The following is an 18,192-nucleotide window of genomic DNA, read 5'->3' as shown; positions in this document are numbered from 1 at the left end:
ATTAAAGTAGAAGGATTTATTATGAACAGTAATAATTATTAATAAAGAACTGAGTTGGAATTCAGGTAACTGGAATTGCTGACAATGAAATCTGAGAGCTCTTCTCCCTACTTCACTTTCAAATATGTTTTAAAATTTACATTTCAAGATATCAGTTAGAATCTATAGGTTAACTTTTTTCTATGATAAACTTTTATTGAGTATAAACACAGGCAGAAAAAAATGAACAAATCATAAGTGTTTACAACTTGATGAATCCTCTTATAGGTTAAGCTTTAATCTAACAATTTCATTTCTAAGAATTTATCCTAAAATGATTAAAAACCTCGGAGTCAACCCTTTTGTTCACTGAAGCACTATTTACAATAGTCAAGATACGGAAGCAACCCAAATGTCCATCAACAGAAGACTGGATAAAGAAGAGGTGGTACATATATAAAATGGAATATTACTCAGCCATAAAAAGAAAAAAATCTTACCATTTGCAACATGGATGGACCTAGAGGGTATTATGCTAAGTGAAATAAGTCAGACAGAGAAAGACAAATACCATATGCTTTCACTTATTTGTGGAATCTAAAGAACAAAATAAATGAACAACAACAGAAAACCTGGGTGTCAAAATGTCTATTGCAGCTATACATATAACAGAAAAAAATGGAAATACTATACATTCGTCAACAAAAGATTTATTGTATTTGCCATCATACATCAATAAATGGAAAACTGTGCCATTAAAAGGAGGTGAATGAATGAGGATGATGTAGCTCTAGATTCACTGCCATAAAAATGCAACAGTATTGAGTGAAAAAAGTGGCAAAATATAAAGTAGTCTACTCATCACATTATTTTCATTTATGTAAAAATTTCTGCCTGAGTCTAAAGAAAGCTCTGTGAGTATCTCTACTAAGTGCCAAAAATGATGTTAGCTCTGGTGGGATTTAAGGTAATTTCCAGTTTGTTTTTCTATATCAATATTATAACTACTTAGTAATAATACCATTTAATGAATGCTAATGACATACAAGGCTCACATATCACACATGCACATACACACACAAATACATCATTTCACTTAAGTCTCACACAAATTAGTAGAGGAATGCATTATTACCTCATTAGACAGATGGAGAAATTGAGGCTTTGAAAGTTTAGGGAATTTGACCAATATAACATATTTAGAGCCAGTATTTATAGCCAAATCTGTTTGAGTCCAAAAGCATTTCCAGTTAATAATTAGAAAACATTCCTAAGGGTATTTATCTGGAGTGGGAATAAAAAGCCATAGGATAAGTAACGTGTTTTTAATCCAATGGAATTTTAAATCCAATCAACAGGCCCTCACAAAATAGAAACCAGACCAAGAAGTATTCCAATAAAAGTATAACAGATATGTGTTATATACATCCATTTATTCTCTTATTCAACAGCCATTGTACAAGTGATAGGGATATAGGCACCTTCATCACCATAGCTACCATGTATGTTTTAGATACCAGATTCTCTAAAAATCATTTTGCAGGAATTACTTCATTCAGTCAGATCTAGTCCCTGCCCTCAAGCATCTGATACTCTAATAAGTGACACAGTCTTGGGAACAAATCATTGCATTGCCATATGGTGGATGCAGGCATAAAGCAAGAGGTGATTGTCTCTTCTTGGAGATGAAAGGGTTGGTCTTCAGGAATTCACAGAAGCGTAGCGGGCACAGGGGGAAGTGAGTAGCAGGAAGGGCACCAGGACTAGGAAAAAGCATATCAAAAGAGATGCAGGTATTATACAGGTCTCTTTCCAGGAACTACAAGTTTTTCAGTATAGCTTTCAGGGGATGGTGGTGGTTGGGAGGTCAGGGAAGCAGACTAACAGAGAATACAAGTAACAGGTCCTCTTCAAAGAAGACCTCGTATACTTGTTGAATATTTTCCCTTTCCAAAAATCTTGGACACCAGTCCCCATGAAGAATGATCATCACTTTCCAAACTACTGGGAGAACTGAAGGGAAGAAAGGAATACCAAGGCCAGGGATGACATATTGGGAAGACGACTAAAACTAACATGAAATTTTACTAGAATGAAAAAATATTTCTGAATGAATTGCCATATTAATTTTTTCTCCAAAAGGACAAAATAATATACGTCAAGCTCCAATATCTTAATACTTTGGGCAAAGGACAGGTTTTAAGGACTTAGTTTAATAAATGCAGTGTTAAAATGAGGTCTTCAGCAACTTCAATTTAATCTATTTTTTGTACAGTACAATGTTCCCAAAGGAACACATTCATCTAAAAGGCTTAAACATGAGAGATTTATTTTCTCTCAAACAAAACTAATTAAATTAAAATACTTTCTAAAGGCAAAATGATAGTAATATGTAGCTCACATCTTTCTAAATTTGATATAGTGGGAAAACAGTAAGATACTCCTTTGAATCCTAAATGATGACAATTTTGGAAAATACTGACTTCAAGGAAGTGAGCAGAGAAATATGTTTATGTGTTGCTCTGATTTTCAGTGTTTCTGTGGAAGTTGGTTCAATTGCTATAGGTTGGTTCATTGACCAGATGAAATAGGTGTCTGATGATAATTTCCTATTACCTGCAGGGCACAGGAAGGAATAAGTAACCGGAGGCAGAAGTGTAATCTATTTCTTAACAATTCATTAATATTGCAGGGGAATCATGTTTTCCTAGGAAGCTGAGGCATTACAGCTTAATTCTATTAATGGTATTGTTAGTTACATAAATAAATAGAACTCAGATGACCTGACCTAGAATTCCTTTTTCCAAGAACATCAGTGCATGCTATGAGTTAAGACATTCCCCAAATTAGTAATGCCCAGCTTAATGTTTGCTTCTTTCATAGGAACAATCTGATTAGAGCTCTACTCCAATTCCCTCTGTTACTGGAAGTTTTTTCTCTTGCCTTCAAGATATTTTCCTTGCTGCTTCTACAGACATAGGCACAAACCCAATCAATCACTAAAGGACTATATTAAAGTCCTTAACTCTCCTCCCTCCAACACCAGTTTCTTTCTTTTCCTTTTTTTAACATTTATCTTGTCCGTGAATCAGTCCTATAGAGGCAGGATTACAGCATATACATTTGGTAACTTTTAAAGCCTAACTCACATAGAGTCTAACACTGCCATACTTCTCAGCAGGATAGGTAGGTTGAATAGGTGCTCCTATATTTTTGTAATGAGGACACTGAGACTCACACACTCAGTCACTTGTACAAGGGTTCTACGTAAGGTAGTGGCAGAGTCAGAATCCAAACTCAAGTCTCCTGATCCCAAAGCTTCTAGCAGGTATGGGACCTCTGAAATGGGTGACACATATGTTCACCTTGATGCCACAGGCCTCCCGCTACTGCATTGAGTACTCATCCTAACCACCCACATCCCATCCCAACCACCTTCCTCCCCCTCCAAAATAATTCCCCAGCACCCAGTTCTCCCTCCAAACTCTACACAGTGCTGAAAGCAGAGAAAAATCCTATTCAAGTGTCACCTTTAAAAACTCTGCCTCACCAGTGTACTATTTTCTCAGTCATTTCCTTATGTATTTATGTAAGATACCTGTGTGAAGACATTCTTTCAATTAAAAAAATCTACACCTGTCAGATTGGCTAAGATCTGATAAAATCCAGTGTTTGCTAGATTTTTTGGGGAAAAGCCTTTCTTACATGCTGTTAGTGGGGCGGTATATTTGTATAACATTAAAGAAAGATAATTTGACATAAATTATGCAATAGATTTTATTCAAACAATTGCACAAAGACATATATAACAGCATGTTATAGTATTATTTGTACTGACATGAAAAATGATATACCATTCAGTGAAAAAGGTATGTACAATATGATTCTGTTTGTGTATATTAACTATAAAAATCTGTATTTGCACAGATGTATATGACTATACATGAGACAAATAGGAAAAATGGTAAGTTGACAGAGGTTACTTCTGAAGGAGTAGTATTAAAAAGTAAAAGAGGGAATATTATTTATTACTTTTACCTACACAATTAGATTTTTTTATGATTACATGCTACTTTAAAAACTTGTAAAAAAAAAAAAAGTATAATCTATAAGTAAAAAATGAGAAAAACAGCCATAAGAAGCAATACCTATGACAGCTCAGTATGTTAGGGAATCAACTAGAATTAAAACCTATTTACTAACCTAATGCTTTTGAATCACAGCCAGAAATATAAATAAGGATGAGCAATAAGATTCAGAGTCACAACAACTTTAAATTATAATATTTAAATATTATAATTTATTGTGCCAAATATTGAGTCTTCAGCTGAGAAATCATCCTATTCTCCTGTCCTCATTTTTTCAGGCACAGCTCTTGTATCTAGGTCAATCCCATTCTCTTAGCATTTAGAAGAGATGGATAGAGACAGAGACTCAAGCTGAAGGGCAGGAAGTACTATGAACCATGTAAGGCTCTTTCCTTTGCCCTATGGGGAGTCAAGGACACATTCAATGCTACTTGCATTGGTTGTCAAAATTGCTAGTTCCATCACTGAGTACACCGTTTTATTTCATGCAATTGGTGTGTAATCTGAATTGAATAGCAAATGGTTATATTTTCTACGATAAGGTACTTGGTACTTTGTCAACATCCTTCTATGACAAGAGCAAAAATTCACATCTAGATTCCTGATTAGATTTATATGATAGATCAACTAGGTAACTTTTAAAAAGCACACCTAGGCTCCACCTTCAGATTCTCATCTAGTAGGCTGGGATGAAGGGTTGTTATTTAGGTAAAGCTGTCCTACAATTCTGATACACAATCTTGGCTGAGAGCAACTTGTATAGCTAAAGAGATTTATTTGGTAAAAATTTTGGGAAAGGATTTACAGTGATGTTCCCCAGAACAGAGATCAGAAATACCTTCGGCTAAATTAGATGCTGAAGTTTGAGAAGCAAAAATTTAGATCCCAGAACCACAAAACATTAAGTTTGAAAAGTTCTTAAAGATATTGAGTCTTTCCCCTTCTACAGTTAAGAAATGACTAGAGAGATTAAGGGATTTATCCAACGAAAATCGTTACTTAAACAAGTATCTGATTACCTCAATAAATTTGATAAACAATAAAAAATATATCTAGTATTAGAAACCATCTCTCTAAAAAGATAATACATTTTCAACAAATAATAACTAATAATATTTGTTTTTCTATTCTGTCATATTTACTTTTGAATTTCAAGTTGATTACTTAAACATTTGAAAAAAAATCTATACTAAGAAGAGATATCAGAGCTAAATAAGGATTTTTATTTAGGATAATAACAAAAATAAATTCACATTATTTTTGTTATTATCCTAAATTAAAATTTATAGTTAATTTAGTATGATAATAGGATACAAGGTCAATATGTGAATATATGAAAATCAATTGTATTTCTATATACTAGCAAGAAACGAGAATGAAACTATAAAAATTCCACTCATAAGAGCATTGAAAAATATAAAATACATAGGACTACACTTAACTGAAAATGCAGAAGTTCTACATTGAAAATTATGAAACACTGCAGATAAATAATTAAATGGAGAGACATCATGTTCATAATTTGGAAGACTCAATATTGTTAAGATGTCTAGCTCCCTAAGTTAAACAACAGATTCAACACAATCTCAGCCAAAATTCCAGCAGGCTTTTTTTTTTTTTAATTAGAAATTTGCAAGTGGGTTCTAAGAGTCATATGGGAATTCAAAGGACCTAGAAGAGCCAAAACAATTTTGAAAAACAAGAACAAAAAGAAGACTTAGCACAACTTGAATGCAAGATTTGCTATAAAGCTATGGTGATCAAGGGAGTACAGTAATGACATAAATGATCAACAGATTAATAGAAGAGAACTGAGAGTCCAAATATAGACACACAGTTATATGGCCAATGCTTTTTAACAAAGGTACAAAGAAATTCAATGGGAAAGCAAAGTCTTATCAATGAATATTGCCAGAACAACTGGATACTCACATGACAGAAATAAACCTCAAACCCTATCTCAAACCATGTACAAAAATTAATTCAAGGTAAATCATAAAAATAAACATGAAAGCGAAAACTATATAGTTTTTAGAAAAAAAATAGGACAATATAGTTGCAACCTGGAGATAGGCAAGGATTCTTAGCTAGGATAATAACTATAAAATAAAAAAATGAATAATATGATTTCATCATAGCTAAGAACTTCTGTGCACAAAAAGATTCCATTAAGAAAAAAATAGACATGCCAGATTGAGAGGAAAGATACATAAATCATATACCTGATAAAGAATAGTATCCTGAATATACAAAGAACTCCTACATTCAATTATAAAAAGACAAACAACCTAATTAAAAATGGGGGAAAGACTTGAATAGACACTCCACCAAAGAATGTATCTGAATGGCTGCTAAATACAAGAAAAATGCTGAACATAATCAGTCATCAGGAAAATGCACATTAAAATACAAGGAGGAACTGCTACATACCCACCAGAGCAGCTATGGATGTGGAACCACTGGAATGCTCATATACTGCTAATGGGAATGTTTTATGGCCCCGCCACTTGGGCATCAGAGTTGGCAGGTTCTTTATAAGTTAAACTCACATATCCCATGTCCCAGTAACTTAGCCAAGAGGAGAAAAAATATTTGGCCTCAAAAAGACCTGTCACATAAATGTTCACAGCAGCTTTATTCACTATAGTCAAAACTCTGGGAAAAAATCCAAATGTCTATTTGCAGGTATACTGATAAACAAAATTGTGGTAAAATTACACAGTGCAATACTATTCAGCAACAAAAAGCAACAAACTACTAATACACGCAACAACACACATGAAAGACATGCTGAGAAAAAGAAGCTGGACACAAAAGAGTACATACTGCATGATCCCATTTATATGAAGTTCTAGAATAGGAAAAACTAATCGAACATTAGAAAAAAAAAATCAATGCAGTGGTTGCTTCCCAGGATGTGGGTGGGAGGTTCCAATGGGAAAGGACATGGGAAGAGTTTCTGGGGAGATGGAAACAATAGACGTTAGGGTGGCATAGGTGTATACAATTGTAGAAATTGTACAGATAAGATCTGTGCATTTCATTTTAAGGCAATTTTTACCACACAAACTATAAAAATAGTAATAACTGAGTAGGGATTGGGTGCAGAGAGATATAAATGACATGCAAATGGCAGAATGCTGGTAACTGTTGAACTATATAGTAGCTATAAAAAAGAATTTCATTATATTATCTGTTTACTTTGTAGATGATAAAAAATATCCATAAGAGTGTTCTTTTTTTTTTTTTTCCTAACGGAGGAAAAACACACGTATGGGTATACTACCCCAGGTAAGGTTTTCCTGATAGAACACTTTTTGAGTTTTAATACTGAAACTTCATACAATCTACGTATTCCTTTCAAGATAGTATTTTTCAGTGAATGTGTACACAGAAAAAATGTATATATACACCCCCAACACAAAGTAAAACACTGTAAACACAATGTTGTGTGGGAAGTCCCGAGCTGTAGCCCCCCAGGTACAGAATCACCGAGAGACGTTTTGAACCACACCTTGGGTAGCAACAAGGAGCTGCAGTTTGGATGTTGGTGGAGCGAACAGAAACCATGTTATTGTACACAAAGCAACTATGTGTTCGCCATCATATTACCTGGTGAATCTGAAGCGGTATTAGTCACTTTACATCCTAACATGATTATGTGTTACCTATACACAATTATTTTTATTGTGCTTTTGTTATGTTTTAGGAAATTGGGGTGGTGGTGCTGATGTGTAATGCATAATTTTTCCTGACGTAAACTAATGAAAAATAGGCTCATGGCTACTGTTTTAGGGGAACATCTGAATTTCAGGTTGGATCACTGATTTTTGGCTTCCCTCTTAAAAACAATAATTAAAACACATATACACAACCAGGTTTTCGATGAGTTTAAGCAGTTATTTGATACCGTTAGTCAGTCAAACTTAGAATAAGAATTTCATCAACAGTTTTTTTTCAGGTTTTGTGCCTTAAGATTGCAAAGTGACTGTAAGTGATTCTCAATGTCTACGGTGAAAATAAAGCAAAATACAGAAATCAATTATATGTTGGGGCTGATATAAGGAAACCCTTCTCAATAACCTAAGACTTTGTCTTTGCAGACCGCACTTTAAGTATGGTCACTGCAATAGCAATGTGTAGGGCGGAGGGAAATGGGGAAGAGACTGGGAAAGGAAAGATCATAGGCCTGGAGAACTACATCCCAGTGGCATGTAAGACCCAAGGGAAAACTGCAGAAAAGAGAGGAGAGTCTTGAGAGACACCGCGGAAAACCAATTATTCCCTCCAAATGGGAAGTTTCTACCCTCTCATACATTCCTACGCCTATTTCTTATATTCTTTCCACAACAATCTAAGTTTCTTCCATTACCCTCATTTTTACTTTCGGCTTTCCTGGCACTTTCTCTCCATGAACAGTGGCTCACTGTAGAGATCTCACATAAAGCATTTGTAGAACAATAATGAGGACAGCAATAATAAAAACTAAATGATTGTTATTCTTCCAAAAGGTCAGTAAGAATACAGATCTTTAGCCTAAATACTTCAGCAGCATAATGACAATGAAGTGTGACTAAATGATTCAAAACTCTTCCCCCAACAAGCCAGAAACAGAAACAAAAATGGTAGAAATAGAGCTCAAAGACTTCACTGCAGGAAACACAGAAAAGAATGAGGTCACCCAATATAAGCTACCATGTTTCCCCAAAAATAAGGCCTAGCTGGACAACCAGCTCTACTGCGTCTTTTGGAGCAAAAATAATATAAGACCCGGTCTTATTTTACTATAATATAAGAGCAGGTCTAATATAATATAATAATATAATATAATATAATATAATATAAAATATAATATAATATAATATAATATAATATAATATAATATAATATAATATAATGGGTCTTATATTAATTTTTGCACCGAAAGATGCATTAGAGCTGATTGTCTGGCTAGGTCTTCTTACATAGTATTTCCTGCAGCCTGAAAATAAAACCTTAGCTCTATAGTGGTACTGAGGGGAAATTTCTTAAATTGTGAAGTTCAGAGGGCAAGAACAACCTCAAGAAAAGATTATTTTACTTCTCTGGTTCTTGAGAGAGAGGTATAATTTCACTGACTGCATTCTTTTAAAGAATTCAAAGTGAAATTAAATTTTAAGAAGATAAAAAGAGTAGCATGGTGTTGTACCGTGAGAAACTACCTCAGATAGTTTAAACTTCTTCTGGATTAACTGCATTAACAGGAATCTACCAAAACTACAAAAGGACAAGAAATCCACTTATTACCTTCTAGAATCATTATTAATCCAGCACTCAATTACTTCAGAGCAAAGCCCATAGAGTCAGAAAAGCTAGTGTTTGAATGTTGATTCTACCCCTTTGTGTCTCAGTTTCCTTATCTGTAATATAGGGATTAAAATGGCACCACCTTTCATTGGGTTGTTGTAAAAGTTGAGAGCACATGGAAAAAATTTAGCACTGCCTTACAAATTATGTCAATGTTAGCTCAATTGCCAATACAGCTCCCCTACTCCCAAACGTTCTCTTAGTGAGTACATACTTTTGTAACTGAAATTGGACAAAATACAATGGATTACATAAGGAAGATGCTTTAGTAAGACACAGATAGCTATTGGTTACAATGCTGTAATGACCAGGGGGACTGCACTTTGAAGAAAGGAAAAACGTTGCACACACAGTGTAGGTCCCATGGGTGTTTCGTGTGTGGCACCAACCACTCAACCAGCACCACATTCTTCTGTTGACTTTCCAAGATGTGAATTAGGCTGTAGACTATTTTAAGAGTCACAAAATGGGGTGAATTTAGCTTTGCATATGGGAAGGTCATATTCAGGACCTGCTTATAATATTTATTTTTGTCAGGTGTGATCAACTAATATTTTAACTGCTTTATTGATATATAGTAGATATACAATAAATCACGTATTTCAAGTGTGAAATGTGATGTATTTTGACACTCTTGAAACCAATGCCACAATAAAAAAATTGGTCAATTTATTTTTGCATTTTTAGCTATTATAAACCTATTATGTTAACAAAACTGTAGGAAAAATAATTTTATTGCAATTTTGAAATCTGTTGCTTTCTGCTCCTTAAACTAGTGTTTCTACAATGGGATATTTTATTGCATGAAGTCTCTTAGGGCATTACTATTTTTTAAGAAGTACACTTTATAAAACTACATCCATGTATGATAATAATCTAAAAGAGTCAATCTAAGGTGACAGAAGCTTTTGACTATGAATTAGAAAGCATGTTATCTATGGATGCACAAAAGATAGTGATTTATTTACTTGTACTATGCTCCTAAATCACATCTAAGTCTTCCAAAAGCTTTCAAAAATTATTCACTGGCAACAAACAGAGAGTGAAAGATCAACTGCTGGGACTGTGGTGGGAAAGGCCATCAGGCACGAGTCTTGTCATGCAGCAGCTACGTGGACTGGTATCAGTCATTGAACTTTTATGGTTTCAATTTCTTTTTTTAAATAAATACTACTAGACAATGATATCTGAGTTTACCTGTATTTGTGTGTCTTTACCCTTGGCAAATATGGGAAATATTCATGTTTTTTACTTTTAATGGGTTCTTAAATAAACATACAGAGGCCTGACAATTAAGTTCGCGAACTTGTTGCAACACAGTTGCTAACCTTTTTTTTATATCAGAGGGATTGTTCATTATGAATTTGTACCAACTGGACAAACAGTTAACCAAGTTTACTCTTTGGAAGTGCTGAAAAGTCTGCGTGAAAAAGTTAGATGACCTGAACTTTTCGCCAACAATTCATGGCTCTTGTATCACGACAATGCACCAGCTCACACGGCACTGTCTGTGAGGGAGTTTTTAGCCAGTAAACAAATAACTGGATTGGAACACCCTCCTGACTCACCTGATCTGGCCCCCAATGACTTCTTTCTTTACCTGAAGATAAGGGAAATATGGAAAGGAAGACATTTTGATGACATTCAGGACAGCAAGGGTAATACAATGACAGTTCTGATGGCCATTCCAGAAAGAGTTCCAAAACTGCTTTGAAGGGTGGACTAGGCACCGGCATCAGTCCATAGCTTCCCAAGGGGAGTACTTCGAAGGTGACCATAGTGATATTCAGCAATGAGGAGTATAGCAGTTTTTCTAGGATGAGTTCGCGAACTTAATTGTCTGACCTCCTAAAGGAGTACACACGCAAAATAACAAGATTTAGTTTTGGCTGTCATGCAAGTAAATGTTACAAAAGGAATGTACTTCCTCTTTCTTGAAGGACGTGGGAGCCAGACATGACACAGCTCTCCATGCTAGCCCCATCAGTTGTGCACTTCTTGTACCACCCACACTGTTCCTTCTGGCTGCTTCTGTAACCTGACAAATCACTGCAATTCCCCGCAAAGCACTAACAGCTCTCTCTTCCCACACTTGCACTGTAGGGAGGATTACAAATAAATCCCCCATTCATATGACAGCACCATGCCCAGGCCTGTGTGTTTTCTGGGACTAATTGCTTAGGGAAAGCCAATACTCTAGTGCAAGTCTCATTCCAGTCTACATGGTAATTATATGCTAACATCTTTTGAAATTAATTCAGAACTCCCCACACTAGCATCTCGCAGTAAAGGGCAAAGAAGCTGAGATTTAATCACATTGTCTTCTGGGGGCTTAACGTAAGATTTCTTTTATACATGAATTGGGCCATCGATCGACAGAACTTGCTGACTGCTCTTCCACTGTAACAATGCAGCCCCACAGCAACAAAACTGCTGGCGAATGTCGGGCCAAAAGTCAGTCACAGGGCTCTAGGAGAGATGCTGAGTTTCTGACTTCAAAGAGGCCACAAGGTATGTTCGAATATTCTACTTCCTATAAATTAGCCTTAGCTTGGGGCTTAACAGAAGTCAGATCAACTATAAATAAGAGGAGGCTGTGAGCAAAGTAACAACATAACTATAACAGCAAAGCAATAATGAGAAATAATATGAGCAAATGATGGAGTTGTAAAAGTAATCAAGACGCGCACAATTTTACTTCAATTGGAGAAACCACAAGAATAAACGGAATGTGGGTGGGTAAGCAAATACACGGACGTGCTCTCATCTGGAAATCTTGTAAGTATAATCTAAAAGCCCACTGTAAATTCCTGCGACATAATGCACTGTCCTTCTACCATCTAATACACGGCAATATCCAAAGAACACCTATTATAACACTGGCTTTCGCTTCCTGGCATTCATCGTTGAATTAATTTCTTCTTCTCAGGTTCAAAAGCACACTGGATTTAATATCACGTCATATACAAATTCCTCACATGTCATAGAGACATGACTGAAATTTTTTCGCAGCAATGAGAAGAAACAGGGAAATGGTTCCCACAGGAGTTTTTTTTTCCCGTCATTCCTGACCCGGAGCCAAAAGTCACATGAGAAGATGGGTTGTAACTCCTTAAGAATCCAGTATGTGCAATTTCACATTCTCTCAGCTTTTCAAGATGCTGCACTGAGTTATTGAGGAGTAAGAAGACGGTTGTCCTCTGGGACATACTTTCAGAGACAAACGTATTAATATAAACAAACTGAAATACATAAATCCATGCAAAAGTGTTATGTTATAAATAATATCAGCTGAAATGTATTAAGGTCTTATTATGTGCCAGACACTGTGGCAAAACTTGACATTATGTTCTCATTAATTCTCATAACTCCCTTTGAGGTTGATGCTATATAATCACTAGAGTGTAAGCTCTATGAGAACAGTTACCATTGATTTTGGTCATCACTGTAAAAATCAACACCTTTCATGTGCTGCCTCCAAATGACAGATGCACAGTACAATACTTGCTGAATGAATAAACAATTTCCATTCAATAAAGGAGGCAACTGAGGGTGAGAGTAGATAAGGAACTAGCCAAACACATGTGACTCTAGAATCTGTGTTCAAATGTATTTTTATTTATTTTCTTGTTAAACAAGGGAACCAGTGGGAGGGGACGGGCATTAACTTATTGACAGGTTTAATCTTCTTCCTCTTTCTATCTCTGAATGAAGATAAAGTTGCTGAGTAGCAACAAAAGGGCCAAGTTCAGAAAGTCAAAGGAAGGAATAGGAAGGGTCCAATATGGCAATTTGTTAATATTCTTCTTCACCCAGGAGAGCTCTTCTAACCTCTAGCCTAGAAAACAGGTATCTGAAATTTCTGTCTGTGAGGGAGCAAATGTGAGCTCATTAACAGTCGCATGTGCCATGCACTATGTTAATGCATCTCATAAACAAAACAAAACAACATAAAATGCAGCTAATAACCAATTGAGAGAATTGGGGTAAGTTACAGTAGGTCTTCTAAGTCCAGGGCTCATTGCCCTCGGCAGTGCTGACTTCTGTGTATGGCCTGTACAACACTTTCATTACTCTGCAGCCACAGGTCATTTACTACCCATATTGAATAAAATGTCAGCAGAGAAATAAAATACCAGTGCCCCTGTTGGTCTGGATCCCAGAGGCCATTCCATCTTGAGTTTTAATAAGGTAGAGAGAATAGAACTAGAACATGTTACAAGTTATAGCCTTTGGAACATTTCCATATACCATACAAGATAGGAAATCTGTTTCTAGGTATGTATAACACAACAAAATGACTTAATATACACGATTCCCTAAAGATTAGACAGAGCATCATAAATCAAAATTCTCATGGATTTAAACACATGGGGTTTGGTTGAAGTACCATGGGGAACACAGCATACTTCAGTGGTTACAGCATGGATCTTGGAGTCTGGCAAGCCTGGGTTCTTACTGAAACCTAGTAGTGTAGTATTAGGCAAGTAACGTATGCAATTTTGTTATCCATAAAATGGGGCTAATAATAGTACTTACCACATAGCGCTCTTAGGAATATTGACTATAAATGTGTGAGTGCAAAGGTAGAGTTCCAGTAAATTAGCTTTTGATTTCATTATTATTACCATCATCACTTTAGTCTCATCTCTGAAGAGATCTCTAAATATCAGCCAAAGGTAATAAACTTGAAGCAATGAATTATATTAGTTCCATACTATCACCTTTGGTTTTTATTAATTTAATGATTATGTTACTCAGTGCTGCTACCCAATATGGGTCCCTTACATAAAGCTATATCACAAAAGAACAAGAAAAGTAATTCCAGAAGTGACTTCTTTGTGGAAATAGGTTCTAGATGAAGAGAAACTATTGGGGCTTAAAAGAAAGAGGTGATACTAATGGTCTCACAGTTGTATCTGACCAGCTTTGGCTATAGATATTATTAGGCAATGAAATTATTCAAGACTGTGAATTCTATTCTGAGTCAGTCTTAAGAGGAAATCATAAAATGCAAAATCAGTAAGCCCTCATTTTAAGTAAGCAGTCTGACATTTGGTGCCTCCGTGATTTGGTTCCCCTTAATGTTCAAGTGTTGGAGCATTTTATCCAAGAAGTCTTAGAGCGCACACTGGTTAACGAAGAGCAAAGAAGTCAAACTGCCTGATATTGAATCCCAACACCATCCTTTACTTTGTCACCTCACCAGTAAAAGAGGTTGCTGGGTCTGATACTGAGTATCTACTAGCTGCTGTTGTTAGTACTATTATAGCACATTTTGTTGTACAATGATTTTGTCGTGCCTACTTCTTCTAGACTGAAATATTTGAATGAAGGGATTGGATATATTCATCTCTTTTTCTGTGTCCGGTCCTAAGAGATACTCAAAAATTAGCTGAATGAATGAGTGATTGAACAAGCAAATGAATATCAAACTAAAATAAACTCAGAACAGCAACCCTGACTTTAAGTTTAGGGAAATAAGAATAACCGTTTAGTTTATCGATAGTAATTAGCAGAGGATTAGTCATCTCCTTAGCTTCTCTTATCTCTACTCTGTTCCTAAATAAGGAATCTATGGGGCCTTAACCCACATCACTAGCGTCACATATACTAACCATTCCCTGCCAATCAGATCCCAAGCTTTCATTAGCTCTAACACCGTCCCCCAAAACTAAATAACAACCACAAAAGCAAATGTCATACTTATGGTTAATTCAAAACTCAAAGAGAATTTTAATAAATATTAACAATGTTTGATTAATACATTAACACATTAGGTTTGAACTTTTTTGAATTGATATTAAAAACATGGCTTACTCTTTTAATATATTTCCATGAGATTTTATTTAAGGGCTCCTAAATTATTTTGAGAGATTAGGTTTTACTCAAGCAGCAAATGACATGTGCTAGCAACAATATGTTTTCCTTGCTTTGAAAAATGATTTTAAATAGTTGAAAAAAAAATGGTTACCATTCTTCCTCTTCACCTTATTTTACCATACACTATCCTGTGCACCCCTTCGCCTCACCAAAAGAGAAATAAAAAAATATATGCCCCTCACCTCTAACAGCTCATCTCCTATACGCATTCGTCCATCCATGGCAGCAGGTCCTTCTGGGTTGATTCCCACCACAAATATGCTCATGCGTGACCTGTCTTTATTACCAGCGAGGCTGAGTCCAAGTCCATTCTTATCCTTTTCAAGTTCAATAATGTGCAATTCTCCAGGCAGATCTGCATACCTTTGCTTGATTTTTTCTATTGAAAAAAAAAAAAAAGAGGTAAAAAGGAAATTGAATAGAGCAGTTGAATCTATATTACAGAGATGTCAGCATTTCCCCATCCTTACTGTGATCCCTCTACAAAGAATGGTTCCTTTTTTGAGAATGAAGTGCTCAAGGTCATTCATAGCCTTATGTACAGGTTATGGTTAAGAATTATTTTATCTTTATCTATGGTTAGTTCACCCAGAAAACCTTTCCTGATTGTTCAGGGAAACACTGACCTAGACTTTCCATGCATTATTTTCTTACCTAAGACAGTCAAAAACAATGTGGTGGAAATCTTGGCCTCCCTGTATCCCCTCAAAGAGAAAAGAAAAAAGTTGGGGGTGAGGGTAAACAAAGGATATTTACTAAGTACCAGCTTTGTGCCAAGTAAGGTGTTTGGTTTTCAAGATATCGTGCTGAACAAAACAGACATGGTTTTCCTATTCTCACAGACTTGCAGTCCAGCAGGAAAGAAAATTAACAATTAATTCCAAATAATTATATTTATTTTAAGTATACAAAGGATACAGAATAATAATGGGATGTATATGAGTAAAAACAGGAGGAATTAAGAGTATTGGTTTAGCTGTCAGTTCTGAATTCAATCTGCAAATTTACCACTTACTCAACATCCAGGAATTAATACATTAGTTTATCTCTATGGAATTCTACTTCACCTGTAAAATGGGCATTGGATTATCCACTTCATGAATGGTGGAAAAATGAACTAAAATACACATTAAAAAAACGTAATGGTTTATGGATTATAAATATTCTATAATTCTCTTATTCAATCTTCAATCTTACTTGCTACCTCCATTTTATGGTCTAAATGACCTCTTTTAGGATTTGGCTGACTATGCTTCATTTGTGTTGGTTCTGTGTGACAAAATCACATTAGCAGATCACTGTGGGAAGTGAGAGTGCTTTAAACACGTACCCCACACAGCACCAGTTCACAGGCCAGTTGTGCTGCCAGGGTGAAAAGATTTGATGTCTACCGCTGTGGTTGTGACACAATGATCTCAGCAGCAGAATAACAGACTGTAGAATAGTAGATTGTGACTGTACTGAAACTCTATGTTTAGCGTAATGCTCCACTTATATTATGTTCACTGTCCTTAGGAGGAAAACTTGTAAACTGAAAGCTTAACTCAAATAATTATCTTAAGGAGGAGGAGGAGGTGGGAAGACAGCCTAGTTCAATGTATCAGGCTTAACTAGACTTAACAAACACTGCTTTATAAGAGCGTAAATTTACACTTGACAACTTAACAAAATACAGTAAAATAAAGGACTTGTACTATAGCAAAATGGTCCTCTATGTAGGAAAAAAATAGGTCATATTAATAGTCAAGTAAATAAACTCAAAACTATTTTTCTTGCTCAATACCAAGAAAAAGACACTATGTGGGGACTTTAATAAACAGAGACACACATGTGTTACCCTCAAGATACTCACACAGTAAAATCGGGGAAGCAAATAAATATTAAATAACTACAATTATTTAAATAGAAATTCCAACCACCGCAAGTGCTGGGCACTGAATAAAGACTAATTTATTAGTGAATTAGGTCAGTGTATAAATACTAAATTAATTGTGCTAGCAATAATTGCTTTTAGGGTTCTAAGAACTGAGATGGCTAGGAGGGATTTCATGGAAGTAGAATTTGAGAAGGGTTTTGCTTAAAGTGTAGAATTTGGTTATGTGAAGAGGGATCCTGGTAGGTGGAATGGCAAGTGGAAAAGCATATATGCAGATGGGATAAGAGGAGAATGCGAGCCTGTTTGGCTGAGAATTGAAAATTCTTTGGGTTAGTGGATGGGTGATAAGAAATAAGTGTAACGTTAAAAGGTTAATTGATAGATTATTTCCCAATTTAGGAATTCTGCAGAGGTGCCCTCGGGTCCCCCAGGGATGGAGCCCTAAGAGGACACTCTACTTAAGACCTCTGTCCCAGATTCAAGCAAAGTAGTGATGTTTTCATCTTCTTTGTTTATTGGATTTACAGGGTACGGCAGTTAAGAAATGATATCACAGCTGAGCAAACAAGATAAAAGAAAATTTTTAACACATTCCTCTCTGAAAATGATAAAGCAGAAAAATATATTTTTTAAAAAGATACTGAAGACTTTAACAACACAATAAGCTCAAGGTATTAGATATAAAAAAACTTTACATATGACAGAAACTACACATATGGAGGAGGCAGAACACACAAAAACAGGTTGTGCATTAGGTCATAAAAGCAACTTTGATAACTCCCAAAGAATCAATATCACATAGTCTGTGTCTCCGAATATAATGCAGTAAAATTATTTTTAAAATTTTAAGTTCAAAACAAAAAGATAGCTTTAAAACTCCCTGTGTTTAGAAATAAATTAATGTTAGTAAAACGCCCAAGATTTAAAAGGGAAACAATTAAGGAAATTAAGAAATACAGTAGTCACACTGAATAAAAAAAATCATAATTCTAGATGTCAAACTTAAAAATGGCTAAAATG

At 35.4% G+C, this 18,192-nt stretch overlaps 1 protein-coding gene across 8 annotated transcripts in view; it reads right to left on the bottom strand.

The window, feature by feature from the left end:
* Positions 1–18,192, bottom strand: part of PATJ (PATJ crumbs cell polarity complex component) — a 299,829-nt gene that overhangs the window by 116,661 nt on the left and 164,976 nt on the right. For all 8 annotated transcript variants that reach the window (XM_019731220.2, XM_074334813.1, XM_074334815.1 and 5 more), the window contains one exon: positions 15,479–15,675. In XM_019731220.2, coding sequence (XP_019586779.2) covers positions 15,479–15,675 — 197 coding nt within the window. The remainder of the gene's footprint in view (positions 1–15,478; positions 15,676–18,192) is intronic.

This window comes from Rhinolophus sinicus, linkage group LG06 (assembly GCF_036562045.2).
Source record: "Rhinolophus sinicus isolate RSC01 linkage group LG06, ASM3656204v1, whole genome shotgun sequence".
Taxonomy (NCBI): domain Eukaryota; kingdom Metazoa; phylum Chordata; class Mammalia; order Chiroptera; family Rhinolophidae; genus Rhinolophus; species Rhinolophus sinicus.
This window is presented reverse-complemented; position numbering and strand designations above follow the sequence as displayed.